General features: G+C 38.2%; 2 protein-coding genes across 2 annotated transcripts; one reads left to right on the top strand and one right to left on the bottom strand.

Annotated features, from left to right (window-relative positions):
* The first annotated feature begins 313 nt into the window (after positions 1 to 313).
* Positions 314 to 5,903, top strand: LOC134678681 (uncharacterized). The gene is made up of 2 exons (XM_063537332.1): positions 314 to 520; positions 4,487 to 5,903. The coding sequence occupies exons 1-2, from the start codon at positions 497 to 499 to the stop codon at positions 5,771 to 5,773; spliced, it is 1,311 nt and encodes a 436-aa protein (XP_063393402.1). The 5' UTR covers positions 314 to 496; the 3' UTR covers positions 5,774 to 5,903.
* Positions 5,904 to 6,961: 1,058 nt separating this feature from the next.
* LOC134678208 (insulin-related peptide 2-like) lies at positions 6,962 to 14,192 on the bottom strand. The gene is made up of 3 exons (XM_063536677.1): positions 14,087 to 14,192; positions 8,089 to 8,260; positions 6,962 to 7,186 (listed from the first exon to the last, which is right to left on the bottom strand). The coding sequence occupies exons 2-3, from the start codon at positions 8,258 to 8,260 to the stop codon at positions 7,044 to 7,046; spliced, it is 315 nt and encodes a 104-aa protein (XP_063392747.1). The 5' UTR covers positions 14,087 to 14,192; the 3' UTR covers positions 6,962 to 7,043.
* Between the last annotated feature and the right edge of the window lie 4,268 nt (positions 14,193 to 18,460).

Raw genomic sequence — 18,460 nt, forward strand, 5'->3', positions numbered from 1 at the left:
CGTTTTACAGTACATATGGCCCTTTAAACTTTTGACATCGCACGAAAAGTGCTATTTTACGCACTAGTGCGGAAAAATAAGACCATATGTACTGTAAAAGTTATTTATAATGGCATCCACTCCACACACAGTAAGTATACATGTATGCCTTATCTACTTACCTTTTGCTTGAATATGGCACATAAGTATAACTTGTAGCCTAACAACAATGTCATCATGGTCTAGTTTTTTGAAAGGACTGTACTATTAGGAACCGAGAAGTACCTATTGTGTTGGTACTTGATATTAGTGTTATCCCAGAGCGTTTCCTTTGCTTCCTGCGGGCGAGTAGCTCGCGCCGCCGGCGGGGTGCCGGCGAAAGTGATTGCCAAAGCGCGCCCCACCGGCCGCCTCATGGGGTAGGCTCGATCGTATATATACTGATTCTCAAGGTAAACCAATAGAGTAAAAACAGTTCCGGCGCCTTAGCTAGAGGAACGGCCATCCCCGCCCCATCATGCGAGGGATCTGGAGCCAAGTGGTCAGTGATATTTTAACCTATATCGGGATATATAATTTACACATTTGTTTGTCTTCCGGTGCATAATCGTGATAACAATATCAATAAATAGTGAACAGCCTACCAAAAGACTTAGGTACTTATCCGAATTATTGCAGTGATTAGTTTTAGAAGTGATAAAATTCTTATTAATTAGGTACCTACTTAACTCTGAATTAAAAGATATTTTTATTTCTATTTATGGGATGGGAGTAGCAAAGCGTAATATACAGAAAATTTCGAATAAAATCTATTAAGTAGGTCCATAAAATAAGTATTTATCGGTTTTGCTGTTTTAATATCGAAATACGTATTTGAGTTAAAATATACACTGAACAACCATGTTTCCCCGTATTTAAACAAACGATGATGTATAATTATTGGATTTTTAATTTTGGATTTATCGTATACGAATATTTGGAAAACGGTGCTAGTTACTTTAACCCGAATACTTTTATCCTCACTTAAATTAGTAATAAACGTTTAACACCGTTGTAAACATTTACCTTAATAGCAGAGGTCTTTATATTTTGTATAAATACTCTGCTTACATAATTATTTCTCATTCACTTGGAAATGCAAACAAATAGGCACTTACTTCCTTTCAATTACCTGGTTTTAATTAAATATAGGCCAAATCTCCTGTTACATGGTTATAACTATAGCTGGTCAAGCAGATCTTGTCAGTAGAAAAAGGCGGCAAACTGGAAAAAAGTAAGCGCGAAGCGAATATTTTCATAGAAAATTTTAATTTCGCGCCTTTTTCTCTACTGACAAGATTTGCTTGACCATCTATAAATCGGGACGTACCTACATACAAAGTACACAATAATCATCATGAAGCTTTGAATATACCTAGGTATGTATACTTTACGGCAAATGTAAAGCTAAATACATTTACGAGTTACAATCCTGATGATTATACAGGGTGTTTGGTACATCGTTTGCCAAATTAAAACGGCAAATAGGTTGAGTTATTTGCTATCTTCCCAGGCTTATATAGAAATTTTTAATTTTGCGCACATATTTTTTTTCAGTTCTATGGCAGTTTTTCGTAAATTTAAAATTTTTACTTGAGCAGCAGTAAAAAAAACATGGCCAAATTTTTTCTACACATGAGCAGAATGACTCAACCTATCTGCCGTTATAATTTGGCAAACGATGTACCAAACACCCTGTATATTAATCAACCTCGGTGCCTAGGCTTAAATGTTTACTTATTACTGATAATATATTATGTAGGTGGGTACCTACTTTAATTAAACTCTACAGCTAAATAAATGCACTTAGTTCAAATATTTGTAGAGAGTTAATAAAGTGCACAATTTAAATACGAGTAGGACCTACCGTAAAATGGGGTGAGTAGGGTCAAAACTGAAATTGAAACCTCGATAACATTTTATTTTTACATATGAAAACTGAATGGTGTATATAATAAGTGTTCCAGGCGTTTGTATTTTAGTTTTTATTTTATTTTGGGTAGTTCCATTTCATAACTTTGACGATAAAGAGGAAAACTCACCTCACCCCGTAGTGCCTCGTATTTGGGGTGAGAGGGGTTTGCATACAAAGGTGATTTTGGAAGATTGTTGGATAGATTTTTTTTTATTATGCGTATTACTATAGCTCCATTTTAAATTGGAATACATTATTTTTGTAGCAGTAGCCTTAAAATCCCTTCTCACCCCCCTCTCAAACCTTCTCTCCCCATTCATAACCCACCTCTCCCCGCGAAACCTACTCACCCCGTTTTACGGTACCTACGATTTCACGAATACCTGCACCATGTTACGAATAAGTTTCCGCCTCCGGGACTTTTATCCCTTATAGTGTAGGTATATATCGTGATCAATGTTGGTACATATAATTGTCTCATGGAAGGCATTAGTGACAATGATCCCGATAGTTGTCTAAGAAACGTACAATAGTTTGCTTTTTATCGGCACATAAATACGAAGTCTCATCCGACGATTGTTTACATGACGGTTAGGGAAATCGATCTAAAAGATACCTATAAGCACCTCGCGTCTTGAAAGTCTGTCCCTATCCTATGTATAATACAGATGTATCAGAACGAAAGGCAAAGAAAGAGATCCATTAATTTTTAGGTCATACTGAGCAACTTTTACTAAGGGACCAACCCCGAAAACGCGGAAAAAAAATAATGCTCATACATTTTGCTTGTCTGATGTTGAAATTTCCTATGGGAGAGTCAATTTTTTTTTCCGCGTTTTCGGTGTTGGTCCCATAGTAAAAGTTGCTCAGTATGACCTAAACATTATTGGATCTCTTTCTTTGCCTTTCGTTGTGATACATACTGTATTTGGAGAGTGGTCCACTGACCTACCAAATAATGTTCCGATAATCATACCGATTGCGTGCATTGCGTAACGAGAAACGATATCGTATTCTTCCGCTGATTCTTGTTGGGTCACGAACCACGACCTCGTTTCACTGGCTATTTAATTAAACATAATAAACATGTATTTAGTGAATTCACTCTCACGCGTTTATTAAGTAGTTTTATGTTCCACGATTTCCACTGAAATTCGTAACAAACTGGAAGCTCCGCGTTAATTCCGGAACGTGGCGGTTGTTATTTGACTTTAGAGGACAGGCTACTTATGGTTATGGTGATAATAACTTTCTAAAGGCACATGCAAAAGAACTACGTTTTCGTAATGTGTCGTTCCTACTTAGGGCGTGTGATCCTTATTAAGGAAGCAATAAATGTGCGTGGGCTGTCGGCGTAGGACGCGGGCGGCGCGGCGGGCGACCGATGTCGCCGGTCACCGCTCTTGCGCAACTCTTGCATAATGCGATCGTGAGCCATGTTATTAGTCCCGAGCCCGAGTGCGAACTGCGTTAATGAAACGGGTGGACTTTCTCTGGGATGTTAGCTGAATCACCTAGAAAAGCTGATTATGACCTTTTAGGTCATGCGAAGGTCATTTTTTTAATATTACATAAGTATCTACTTGTTTGCATCTTGGATATTTCAGTACTTTTATAAAGCATTTAAATGTAATAAGAGCTTTAAAGAACTCATAACATAGGCACGTAGGCATCCTAGTAGGTATGTTATAACATAGGTATCATAGGTACAGCCAGCGTCGGTAAAAACGGCTACCTACTTAAATAAATAGTAACATATCTTTGTTACAACATATTTTCCCGATATGTTGAGCCACTTTAACCGTCACTAACCTGTTTGATGCTGACTGTACCCAAAATATCGTTAGTAAAAAAATATGTCAGATAGTAAGTAGTTTCCAGGCCCATTTAAGTAAACTGCGTAGGTAGGCGTGCTAGCATACCTTACGAGAAAGTACTGGTTTAAATTATTTCTCTAACATATTTAGTACTTCCTATTACCGGCTCCGGCTTGCCAGACCACTCGATTGAACTATAAAACGGGTCTCACGTTCTGCACTTTCCTCTTACATCTGATTCAAACGGCTTACATAATAATTATCTTAAGATGTAAACTGCGTATTATTACGTACGAGTGAAAATATGAGCTATTTGTTGTTGTGTGGTTTGGACAAGTCTGAGAACCATTTAATTCATTAAATTATGTAATAGCTCTATCAACGATTAAGTTTGGAGCAGTCGGCCGAAGATGGTTGCCCTTTTTGTCATGGGCGTCGTTGGTCATAACTTTATAAATATTTAGTCACTCATGTCGTGTGTATGCGTATGAAAGCGATTAAAGACATCCATCATATTCATGCCCGTGCTTACAGATTAACCGCGTTATATCACTTATTTATTATATTGGTCGATAAAAGAGATAAGTTGTATTCATTCAACTTTTGTTTAAACATCTTTGAGTTAAAAGCTACGCGACATTATAAAACTCTATCACTGCTCTGCGAAATAATTATAGTCTTTGTGTCTTAATTATTAACAAATAAACATATCTAATGTGGTTGTAATTTGTTTCAGATTACCTTAGCGGTAATTCTGCAAGTCGCTCTAGTAACGGGAAAGGCGTTAATACAACAAAATCAACAAGCACAGCAGCAGTTGGAGCCGAAAGATCAAAATGTACAGGCAGCACAGAAACGCATCGGGTACGACTATCCCGCGCCTCCGAGCGATCTAGTGAATCCTTACCAGGATCATGGGGATCTAGGTCACGGCTTGATCGAGCACGATCACCACGATCACCACGATCACCACGATCACCACGACGACCACGACGACCACGACCATCACGACCACCACGATCACCACGACCACCATGACATTCACGACATCCATGAGCACCACGAAGAGCACCATGTTGAAGAACACCACGAAGAACATCATGACCATCATGACCATCACGATCCAGGATATTGGAAAAAGAAATTAATCTGGAAGCCAGGATGGAAGAAAATATGGAAACCGGCAAAGAAACAAATATGGAAACCTTCATGGAAAAAGATTTGGAAACCCATTTGGGTACCGACCAAAATTCCGGTATGGAAGGAAATCAAAGTACCGGACTGGAAAAAAATCTACAAACCTGAATGGAAGCCCATAAAGGTGCCCGCATGGAAGGAAGTGAAAGTACCGGATTGGAAAAAAATTACCGTTCCTGTATATAAAGACATAGTCGTGCCTGGGTGGAAGGAAATACAAGTACCTGCATGGAAAAAGATTTGGGTACCGGAATGGGTAAAAGTTGGTGTTCCCGGGGAGAAATACCTAGGCAAGGATCACGATGGATGGGAGTACACATCGCATGATTTGTGGAAAAAGAAACTCATTTGGAAACCAGTATGGAAGAAGTACTGGAAGCCGGGTAAGAAGCAGATCTGGATACCGGACAAGAAATTGGTATGGAAAGACGAGTGGAAGCAAATCTGGAAAACAGAAAAGAAACAAATCTGGATCGATGACAAGAAATTAGTTTGGAAAGAAGCCTGGCAACAGATATGGAAGCCATCGAAAAAACTCATATGGGTGCCTGACAAGAAATTGGAATGGAAGGAAGCTTGGAAACAGATCTGGATTCCGGACTGGAAGCAAATATGGGTTCCGGGAGTGAAGAAGATCTGGAGACCAGTGTGGATATCTGAGTGGTTCCCGTCTCCGGACCACCACGAGCACCACCACGAGTCCCACGGGTGGGACAGGAGCGACAACAACACCGCCGCCAGTCAGAAGTCGGTGGCCGTGCAGCCGGCGCCCCAACAGCCCGCGCCCAAACCGCCGCAACAGTCCACGTGGCAGTTTCCCAAATAATCTAATACTAAGAACCCATTGAGTTTGTTAATTGTTGTACATATAGGTCAGAAACGTGAGAGTCTGAATGTCGTGTAAACAGTCTCCTTGTGATCAGGGAGGCGTGTCTTGTTTTCTTACTCAAGACTGTGTTGCATATTGGGGCGAGACTTCTCCAGAGTAACAGGGAATCGCACCGCACTGCACTTATAGGTAAATTATTTTGATTTATTGACTCTGTTATAGTATGTATATCTTCTGATATTAACATATAAGTGCAAAGCGAAAATGTGCATGGTGCGATGCGATTGTTAGTATTTTGCAGGAGGACTGACTCTATGTAAGATGTTGGTCGTTACTGAGGCAAGCTTTAACTCGTCAGTAAACAGTCATTGTACAAGTAATACTTAGGTACTCGTAAGTTACCATACAAATAAGTCTGAGTAGTGCGCATAGGTGCTGTAATTGTAATTAGGCTTTTCTAGTTCATGACTGGGACTAGATAGGCTTACCTGCCCACTGATGCATGTGTTTTGTTGTTTCGTACTGTTAAGTTTTATTTTATAGGTAATTAATTTGTTATAAATATAGCGCAACCAATGATTTACAACAATTGTTTCTGTCTTAAAAGCTTTCCGTGGCTATTTATGCCTAGGTACCGTAAAATGGGGTGAGTTGGGTGAAATTTGACTTTCAAACCACGATAAAATTTTATTTTTACATGTAGTAACTGAATGGTGTATTATAATAAGTGGTTCGGACGTTTGTATTTTATTTTGGGTAGTTCCATTTCTTAACTTTGACGATAAAGAGGAAAAGCCACCTCACCCCGTAGTGCCTCGTATTTGGGGTGAGAGGGTTTTTCATACAAAGGTGATTTTGGAAGATTGTTAGATCGATTTTTTTTTATTATGCGTATTACTATAGCCCCATTTTAAATTGGAATACATTATTTTTGTAGCAGTAGCCTTATAATCCCTTCTCACCCCACTCTCAAACCTTCTCTCCCCATTCATAACCCAACTCTCCCCGCGAGACCTACTCACCCCGTTTTACGGTACCGACAGATTTTTTTAGAATTCGTACAAAGATAATGAATTAAATATTTTTTAGGAAGCCGTAATGACACTTGTTAAGCCGACCAATGGTTTACATCAAAAATTTCGTATACATATACATAATCGTTTGATAAAAAAATAGAACAACCAATAAGCAGACTAATAATTTAAATTTAATGGCTTAAAATCCAATGACATTTCTGTAAACTATAAAAGAGGTACAATAGCAAAGTTCAGCAATGGTTGAGGAGTTCGGTGACGTGACAGGGCTTCAGGCAACAGGCCTCGACGAGGTTCGACGACGCGAGCCGCGCCCCGGCGGTGCGCCGCGCCCGAAATGCGAAGCGCTCTGGTATCTCAGGCAACCACTTTGAATCTGCAAATATAGGTTTTCATATAAAGGCACAGTACAAAATGTGGAAATAAAAAATTGTTGTGGATTATCAACTTAGAGAACTTAAGGATGACTAACGTGACGCTAGACCGGGCAGCTTCCGGCGCTTACTATGACATGACAGGCGATCACGTGAGCAAGCAAATAGAAAATCGTTTCTGTGGAAAGCCACAGAAACGGTTTTTCGATTTCTCAAACGATGCGTCCGAAGCTCCGGGTCGGACACGGCCCGGTCTAACGTGAGTCATCATTATGTTGAAAGACTTGCAGATGCAGAGGTAGGTTAGGTCATGGTCAAATAGGATGGTAATTAAAAGAAGTATTCTAAAGGAAAGGCAGCTCAAATTTTCATGATATATATATAAGTATATCTAGATCTAAATTTACGACCAAGGTACCTACCGCTTGAAATAATAGTTTACATTATTGACTACGAACTGAAACAACGGAACGATACAGAATGAATTCCTAATAGTAGTAAAACAGTTTAAAAAGTTGTGACATTGTACAATTTGTATGGTAAGTACGAGCAATGAGAAAAGGAAATCTTCATACGTGGTCACTTTTGTGTGGATATTTCTTTAAAAGGTTATTTGTGTTCATTAGTATTTTGGTCCCGCTGTACGGCACATACGTTCATACACTATGTCCAGATCTAGCAAATGCACTTAAAGGATGACTCACGCTAGACCGGGCCGCGCCTGGACCGAGGCTTCCGACACGACATATCATTTCTATGACGACTGATCGGTGATCACGTGCTTTCCATAGAAAACGAAGCGCCCGGTCTAACGTTAGTCATCCTTTAGAAAGCGAAACTCGTGCAAGGCTTGCACAGAACAGATCTGAACGCATCTTTAAATTCAGTACCCAAATTGTCATACCTCCTATCGGTAACGATGAAAAGCTGGACTCAACGGCTTCGGCAGGGAAGGGGTCTATGCCGTAACAGTACATTGAATGTGCCTTGGCCAGCTCTCTGCCGCAAAGGACGGTCTGCTCCGCAGAAACCTGCGAGGCAGCCGCTCCCAGCAGCAGGAACACCACTACCCACATCTAGAAAAAGCAAAGTTTCAATATTAAACCTCGCTGATTGCACTCACCCTCCTGGGGCCACGGATCGGAGAACACATTTGTTTTAACGGTTCAAATTTAACCAATGTTTTATGTGTGGCGGTCGGCGTCGGCGTGGAGTTTATTTTACTCTGTTATTTTAAACAAAATTATGTTAAAGCCAATAGATTACGAGTATATCGATGCCAACGATTGTTTAGGAGATAAACAAAAGTTTATTAATCCGTTGGCGTGTAATATATTGTTTACCATGTCTGTATATGGTTCATTATACATAATATAGTCTACCTCTACGTACTCGTATGCTATATTTTCCGTTTCGCTAAATTGCCAATCAGTGGGAAAGGCAACTTCCATGTAACGCCAATGTGATTGCTATCTATGTCATTGTCGAATTCCATACAAAATTAGTATCGTGTTTAAGAACGCTATATCTTGGCAATCGTATTGTGATCTAAAAAAGCGGTATGATATTTCAAAAACTCCGCTCTCTGGACCCACGACACCCGCCAAACCCCCCCCCCCCCCCCATCTGGCTGTCGCCCGGGGCTAAGTCTGCCCTGCCCTCCCCGCGTCACTCCACTATTTCCATTAAAATAATCTTATTGCAATCGACAACATAAAGGGGGCATCCCCCTATTGACGGAATATATCTGTAATGTAAGAGAAATATAGTTTAGTTTGATGTTTCAAATTAAATTATAGGTCTTCTCACAAGCACAGGAGGGGTGAGGGAGAGTATTGTATTAAATTCGAAATTAACATTAAATAACGAATTTAAACTGTTGTGAGACATACTAACATTGAATAATTTTGTTTAGACTCACTTATTATAAGTCACTCGCGCGACATGTTTCGCAGAGCTTAGGTCTCCTTCTCAAGCACAATTGAGTAAACCGTAAAATTATTCATTTAAATAACGTCACTAAAGTAAAGTGTAGGTAAAATATTTATTGAGGTAAGTATAAATCCCACCAAAAACATAAATGTAAAAAAGGAGAGCCAAGTTCAATACAAAAATTATGCTTGGCTGTGGGGCTCACCGCAAAAAGAATGGAGATCTAAATGAGTGCCACTGCCAAGTTCTATGCAAAATCCAAATATGTATTTATAGGAACAAAATAACATTATAAACAAGTATTAAACTCTATTTCCTTGCTTTATTGGATACCTATAACAATTGCTGTTATTTAAAAAATGTGAGATCTTAAAGTAGGTTAGATTTGACTTGGCCAGTTTTCATTATATCAATCATTTTATATATATTGTAATTCTGATAAAACCTGGCCAAGCCAAATCTAACCTACTTTAAGATCTCACATTTTTTTAAATAACAGCAATTGTTATAGGTATCCAATAAAGCAAGGAAATAGAGTTTAATACTTGTTTATAATGTTATTTTGTTCCTATAAATACATATTTGGATTTTGCATAGAACTTGGCAGTGGCACTCATTTAGATCTCCATTCTTTTTGCGGTGAGCCCCACAGCCAAGCATAATTTTTGTATTGAACTTGGCTCTCCTTTTTTACATTTATGTTTTTGGTGGGATATCAATACTTTTTGTAAAGAAAACTAGGCAGGTATTGAGATTTAATGTTTTTTCTTGTGTTTCCGCTGTATGGTTTTTACTTCTGTTCTTTGTATAATTATGTGGTACCGCGCGCCGCCGACGACACACCGTTGGCCGGTTGTTTAGAGCGTATTAAAAGTTTTTTGTATGGGGACACCACTTATTTTTTGACTAAACTTTATTTTAATATAGCAAATATAATAATACATATATTGGGGTAGTTTCAAATATCTGCTTGTAACGGTTCCAACGCTACAATAAAAAAATATTTTTTTGTATGGGGACCCCCCCTATTTTTTAACTTTTTTTTATTTTTAGATTTTTTCCTACGCTTACACACAATAACCGAGCTGGATTCCAAATTTCATCCTTCTAGGTCATCTGGAAGTAGGTTAGGTTTAGGTACTTATATCAGTCCCAATAAAAAATGTTTTTTTTGTATGGGGACCCCCCCTATTTTTAAACTTTATTTTATTTTTAGATTTTTTCCTACGGTTACACGCAATAACCGAGCTGAATTCCAAATTTCATCCTTCTAGGTCATCTGGAAGTAGGTTAGGTTTAGGTACTTATATGTCAGTCCCAATAAAAAGTGTTTTTTTTTGTATGGGGACCCCCCCTATTTTTTAACTTTATTTTATTTTTAGATTTTTTCCTACGGTTACACACAATAACCAAGCTGGATTCCAAATTTCATCCTTCTAGGTCATCTGGAAGTAGGTTAGGTTTAGGTACTATAAGTCATAAGTCAGTCTTAAATTTTACGACATTTTGACCTTCATACCTTTATAACCGTTTGAGCTAGCTTCATGAAATTTGGGCTTCTAGATATCCTTATGGATATAATTAAACACACGTAGTTTTATGTGTTTACGTCAAAGATGTTTTGAGTTATAGAAGGGTCAAAAGTGGCACCAAGTGGTTCGTGTAATATTACACTCGGCGCTGGCTAGCCAGTTCCTTTGCTTGAACTTGGCTTGACACGCTGCCGCGTGTCTAGATAGTAAGTAAACCTACTAGTAAATATTTACACACACCTATAATACTTCGGAAAAGTAAACGTAGACGGTTCTTGTATTACAACTGACGGTAGTCATATTTTAAATAGTGGTGGGTACAGTGGACCCTGACAATCAGCACCTACATAGTTATATAGTATTTTGATTATTTTGTATTGACCTACTGTAAAGTGTCTATCAAATTTTGCAGCCGAGTGTATCTTCCGCCGATGACCGCAAACGTAATCCTCTTGCGTGCGCGCAACGTGACCGCACACGATAGAAACTTAGGTTTCAGTTGGTATATAGATACCCAACAGTACTCCTTTCATGCAGCCCAGTTACAGAAAATCAATTAAAGGATGACTCACGTTACTCAGGACCCCTATTCGACAAGCGACGTTTGACATATCGTGTTGATCTCTCGTTGATGTGGGAAAAATCATAAGTTCTCGAATACGTACAATGTCAAAATTTGATATTAACAATCCACAGTTAGGGTGACAAGCAAACCAAACCGAACCACCCTTAGTTTAGAGTGGAGTTTTGGTTGTACCCAATGATATTATCCACCGTTGATGGAATCAACACTCAGTATGCGATAAAATCAACTGTTGATTTGACGTGGATGCGAAATCTGACAGTTGTACATGTCGAATTTGGCCCCAGCTTCTGGCGCATCGTTTTCTATGGAAAGTATCACGTGATCCCCTGACCGCCTGTCATGTCATAGGAAAGTAAGCTCTGGAAATTACGGTCCGGACACGGCCCAATCTAACGAGAGTCATCCTTAACTTAAAGACGTTTTCACTACACACATATTTTAGTCCGCTCTATAGGTACCTACCTTAGCTGATGGTAAATCGTGGTACCTATGAACATTGACGTAGAGGGATGCCTATTATCAATAATTTTTAAGAAAAAAAAACCGACTTCTATGGGGCCCGGTGAAAGATTATGGTAGATGGTGCACTATGTAGAAAAGGAGGTAAAAACAGTACTTTCTAGTAGCATTTCGTGTCCGTAAGGGTCGTAGTTCTAGCCTAACCTAACCCACTTCTCTGATAGCAGTTCGGTTCTGTGAGGATCGCAGTTCGAGCCTAATCAAACCCATTTTTCTAGTAGCATTTCGTTTCTGTAAGGCTCGCAGTTCTAACCAAACCTAACCCACTTTTGTTCGGTTCTGTGAGGATCGCAGTTCAAACCTAACCTAACCCACTTAACGGCGCATGCGGTGCGGTGTACGGGGGTTTGAGAGGGAGGGGTTTGGCATCATCATACTTTATACCTACATTTTATGGTAGGTAATCATAGCGGTTTATTTAGTTTAGGTATCATAGGGGTTTTCCGGGTCAAGGTCCGGGTCTCTGAGTCAGAGTCCGGGTCCGAGTCCCGGTCCAAGTCCGGGTCCGGGTCCGAGTCCGGGTCCGAGTCCGGGTCCGAGTCCGGGTCCGAGTCCGGGTCCGAGTCCGAGTCCAAGTCCGAGTCAAAATCGAAATTCGAAATCACCAAACATGTACTATGCGTCGTTGAAGAGTTCTGTTCTGATCATCATCAGCAGTTCCACTTCATCAAATGCGACAGTTTTTAATGTAAATGCTTGATTTTATGATGAAAATACAAAAAAATCTATACGTATGCCTTTAAGATTTGAGGAGTTCCCTCGATTCCTTATGGATCCCATCATCAGAACTCGAGCTTGACAGAAATGTGGCCTAAAAACTAAACTTGCTTAACAAACATAACGAAGAGGACAAATCGCCAAACGTGAACTATGCGTCGTTGAAGAGTTCCGTTCTGATCATCATCAGCAGTTCCACTTCATCAAATGCGACAGTTTTTAATGAAAATGCTTGATTTTCTGATTAAAATACAAAAATCTCTATACGCATGCCTTTAAAATTTGAAGAGTTCCCTCGATTTCTCATGGATCCCATCATCAGAACTCAAGCTTGATAAAATTGTGGCTTAAAAACTTAACTTGCTTAACAAACATAACGAAGAGGACAAATCGCCAAAGGTGAACTATGCGTCGTTGAAGAGTTCCGTTCTGATCATCATCAGCAGTTCCACTTCATCAAATGTCACGTTTTTGAATGTATATGCTTGATTTGTTGATAAAAACACAAAAATCACCATATGTATGCCTTTAAGATTTGAGGAGTTACGTCGATTCCTCATGGATCCCATCATCAGAACTGGATTTTGACAAAAACGGGACCAATCTGTATGCATATACATACAATCAAAAAAATAATTTTCAAAATCGGTCCAGTAATGACGGAGATATGGAGTAACAAACATAAAAAATAAAATAAAAAATAAAAAAAATAAAAAACATACAACCGAATTGATAACCTCCTCCTTTGGGATTTGGAAGTCGGTTAAAAAGTAATTAACAGGTGACATATTCGAGTACCTACTCCACATGTCATCTGTGAACTTCCTCATCGTAAGTCATCACAGTCAATAGAGGTGACGTACAGCAGGGCATGTCGAGGACTAGGACGTTTACCTTAATTGGTTTGTAACCAGAAAATTTTAATTGTACTTACGAGTAAAACGTTACTTCCCGATAACTGGTACAAGTGGTACACATTACATCTTAAAATGCTACCTAACTAAAGGCAATGAAAGAGTAAAATACATTGATGATATCTCAGAACTGGCCTTACGGGCAATAAGAATGGGGCATAAATGGGGCCAGCACAGCGGTGTGATGGTTCCTTTACACGATGGGCCAACGCCGACCACTCCAAGGGTCACAGCCATACGGTAGAGTGAGATAGCAATATCACTTGCTCCCTCTAACGCATAAATGCGTCCCTTGGAGTGGCCGACGTTGGCCCATCGTGTAGAGGAGCCATGACACCGCTACAACCCGATTGGTTGAAGAGTTCTTCGCATCACGTGCGCGATTGGTCGTAATTAGTTGCGGTAGACTGCCCGATTGGCTCGAATTCGTGAGTGACACCGCTAAACTAGTACTATTTTTAGTGCACATCCTGAGACGCGTCAATGGTAAAATTTAAATAGGTATTTTCTCTCAACGTGTTAGGTATCTCCGTATCTCGTAAAATTTTGTAGACACTTTATTACTTTTTATTTAACTTATGTATTAAACTCTTTAGCACTGATTGAATAAAGGATCCACAATTACAAATGTTTAGAAATGATGATGTTTAGATATGTATCAGTATTAATAATAAATCATAAATATTGATTAATAACACTCACCACAACCTAAACCGCTGCGATGCGGTGTGCAATCAGATCGAGACGCTGCGCGGGGCCACCTTTTATATACCCTTATCTAGGGAGTTATTTTGATGACACCTTATCTATTAAAATACACACTGACCCCTTAGACAGACTCAGTACATACACGTGGACCTATTTTTAGCCCTGGAGTCTAGACGCGGACATACATAAATTTGCACAAATGCAGATTAAACAATTGCATTTGCTATCTCCGGTATACTTATACATACTTAGTTGCAGTTGCAACTTTGAGTGGTCATAGTACTTACCTACTTACGTACTTAGGTACACCATCGTTACCTACACATGATGCAGATTCCTTGAATATACTTACATCTGACGAGTTTTGAAGTTGACCTATTGAAATAAATTTGCAATTCCACAAACTTTTCTAATATTTACCGGGGCGGGATTGTTGTTTATTGACAGTTCCTGGCATCACAAACTTGATATTTCCACTATATGGTGATGATGATGATGATGAGGATAGGTAGTTACGACCGAAAAAAGTACCTACCTCATTACATTATATTTCGTTATTGCTAGTAGGGAACGAACCCAAAATTTCATCGAGAGATTAGATTATCAAACTGCACAACGGGACTTAATCGCGTATTTAAGTTTTAAGATTTACCTCCGACGTTTCGAGGACGGCGTTGTCCCCGTGGTCTCGGAGAAGACGTTTCGAGGACGGCGTTGTCCCCGTGGTCTCGGAGAAGACACCGCCGACGGACGGTCACCGTGGACGGGGACAACGCCGTCCTGGAAACGTCGGAGGTAGGTAAATCTTAAAACTTAAATACGCGATTAAGTCCCGTTGTGCAGTTTGATAATGTTAAATAATCGTGAAAGTTTAAATCAGTGAGAGATTCATGATATGTTGAATCCAGAGCGTACTCGTAGATAAAGACACTTAATTGAATAGGACCCTCTGAGTGCCTCCGATACCTACGTTCCTGTTAAAAATATATGTATTTTGTTATATTACAATTTCATAATAAACTCGAATTTTGATCCTTTACTTGGATTTAAAATACAAAGTTTGTTTTAATAAATTAAATAAGTAGCGTTGAAACGAGACAGATGACCTCTGTGCTCATTCATCAAAGTTATGGGCATTTAGTTACATATAAAGATGTTTTTACATAGAAAAGAATTATTGGGAAAAATAAATTTATTCATAAAAATGTTCTCTGTTATCATTAAACTAATTAATTATAAGTTTGATTATATGTAAAGATGTTTTATATAAACTGTAAACATAAATAAATTGATAGAAAGATATATGGTTTACATAAGATATTGTAGACATCACTTATGGCTAAGTATGACAATATTAGTGTTCGCTTGATATAAAAAAAACTTAATTTTGTTAATTTCTAAAAAACTAGAGAACTGATATACATAATTTCATTGTAAAATGAGTCATTATATGTGTATGGTACATAGGAATTTAATAATTAGTCAATCCATTAAAATAAATATTTCCTTCATACATATATGGAATAAGCAAATAAATTGAAAAATGAGAACCTGTCCTTGCTAATAATTATTAAAACTATAGAAGCATATCATGATTCATTTATGTAGAATGTAATTAAGTAAGGCATTGAAATTTTATAATATCTTATAAGCTAAAATTTGCATACAATTCTTGAGTGTATTTATGTATGAATGTAGACCAAGAAAAATCTAATTTTGTAAGCCATTGTGGGATCAGAAGGATTTGGAGGCTTAAGGGTAGTGTATTTTAGTCAATTTATTTAGTATATTGTATATAAAAGTAGAACATTTAATTAATAAAAGATCATGTCTTTACTAGTACTAATGGAATTTTTATAAGGAAAGTTCAGTTGTAAAAAAAATCATGAAAATAGTGTTTGTATTGTTAAATGATGCAATAGAAAATTAGATTATAAGCTTAAGAATTAGTTTTAGCCATAAATAAGAGTGGGAATACTCCAAAATTCCTCATAAACATGCAAATAAAATGTTAGATTGTTTTTGTCCATTACTTCAAAAGTATAGAGTTTTGATGGAAGAAATTTATTGAAAATCGTAGATCAAAAATAAATACATCCAATTTAGCTTAAAAAATCACTTAAAAACTAGCAATTATTGTAAAAAGTAAGAAAAACAATTCTCATAGGAAAATTTGCAGTATATGGGGTCATTGAAAAATGGACCTTAATTTCATATATATAAAGTTCAAATTTGCTTGCACGCCTTAGCTAAAAAAAATGCATGTTGTGGTTGTTAGAAGAGTACAAAGATATTTTAGGCGACGATGGTGACGATGGTGACGAAGCCGACGATGGTAACCAAGGTTACGAACAAAACAAAATAATACCATAATTTAAGGGGTATAAATAGACGGGCCAAAAGCCTAGGAGATTCATTCAGTCTACAGCAGCCAAACCAAGAAGAGCTCCAGGAGAAGAACCAAGAAGAAGGAAGAGATCCAGAGAAGCCCCAGGGACCGAAGCGGAGCCCTAGCGGAGCCTGCGCAACCCGGGACGCCAGCCACAGAACATTGAAGACCTTTTGCGGAGTGGAGTCGTCGAAGATCTACGGCGGAGCCTCTGGAGTCCAGAGGAGCCCTAGGACATCAGCTGAGCCCTAGCGGGCATTCTCCGAACAACTTCGGGCAACGGGAGCTGCTTGCAGAGCTACAAGGGCCAGGTAGCCGAGCATCAGAGCGGGGTCCAGGGAATCCTGAGCTACCCACTTCATAGAAGCCTCCAATTCTCCGGGTGAGTGTTTATAAATTCATAATGTTGTGTTTTCTTTTAATTTGAAAAACTTAATACTGGTCTTTATTTTAGAATATTTTGGCAATGCGAATTTTATTGTAGTAGTAGTAGAAAAACACTTTATTGTACAAAAATCAAAACAAAACAGGAAAAATAACATTAATCATTTGTATAAAGGTGAACTTATCTCTTCCAAATAACTTTTGAGCAAATGAATTGTTTTCTATGATCTTCTTTAAAATAGAGTGATATTAAATAAAAAAGCTTCAACTATGGCAATATGAAATTATGTGCTATTGATATTAAACATGGAAATTTTGATTCTAAAGAGATTTGATACTGAATTAATGAAAAATAATGTGCTTTTGCTCAAGGAAAATTGAGTGATTTATAAAATGTGAATAAAATTAGAATGAAGCCTTGTAAGAAGAATAAGGCCTGGCGTAAAAAAAGTATGCAAAAAACCTGTTCAGATTTCATGATATGGTGAACAACGGATAGTTGAACGAAGCCGTAAGTCTGTGGGGGTAAGAGAACCTCTCCTGCATTCTGTGTTCATAACCATTTATAAATAATGATTGAAACTTGAACAGTTTATAATTTATTTGTATGTATTTATATATGGGCTTTAATCTGGTTTTGTTTGCGGGTAAAATTTGTAAAAGGAAGCATGTAAAACTTAGGCATTGTCTGTCAGAATACTACTGCTTAGATAATTTACAGGGGCTATGCGGTCATGGAGCCTTCGCTTCTGCAAGCCTTCACGTCAAAGAAATTCAAATGAATTGATTCTGTTTATATTCATTTTTAGTAGGGACACCTAGCTTTGCAAATTTTTGTACAAATAGCTTTGAATTTATTCAGAGATTTTAGTCTTTTAGTATGAGATTTAGATTTTCGTTTCGTCTTAAAACAAATCGCGTTGATAGGCTCGCTGGTTTTTATTTTGGGTACTTTTCCAGCTGAAGTAGGTTACGAACCCAAGGTCGAGGCTTTAGGAATTAAGGCTAGGCAGGTAGCTTCTTAGGGACTAAAACAAAACAAACTAAAAACAAATCCTCTCAATCAAAATAATATAAAATCAATTTTTCATTTAATAAATGCCTTAAAATCTATTCTGTTGTTTTAATAATATGCCTCTCTCTCTCTAAAGAACCTGAGTTGCTACTCTTCACAGTGTAGAGTCCTACCACTTGATCACAAGCCTGGCCAAATTAGTTTGTAAGATAAGCCACACATGCATGGAGCCCTGGTCCTGATAAGGTTAGATTTAGGATTTTCAATTATGGTAAGTATTCAATTTAGGGAAACTTTCAAGTGTTTTATTTTAGGGGTGAATGTTGGGGTATTATTGGGCCGTCATCGTCTAGATAAGTAGAGTTTAGGCTGGGGTTCGTTTCAGTTGGTGCCTGTGACCAAAATAAGGGGTTTTACCGATGTTATATGGGTGTTATGTTTAGGTTATTAGAATTATTGGGTCCTTGGCTTTATGTGATGTGTGGCTTCAGTTGTTGTCCGTGTTAACGGAGAGAGAATGAGAGGTGTGTTGTTGAAGCTATTGGGAAGGAGAAAAGTTAAATTTGACTATTTTGTACCT

This window comes from Cydia fagiglandana, chromosome Z, assembly GCF_963556715.1.
Source record: "Cydia fagiglandana chromosome Z, ilCydFagi1.1, whole genome shotgun sequence".
NCBI lineage: Eukaryota > Metazoa > Arthropoda > Insecta > Lepidoptera > Tortricidae > Cydia > Cydia fagiglandana.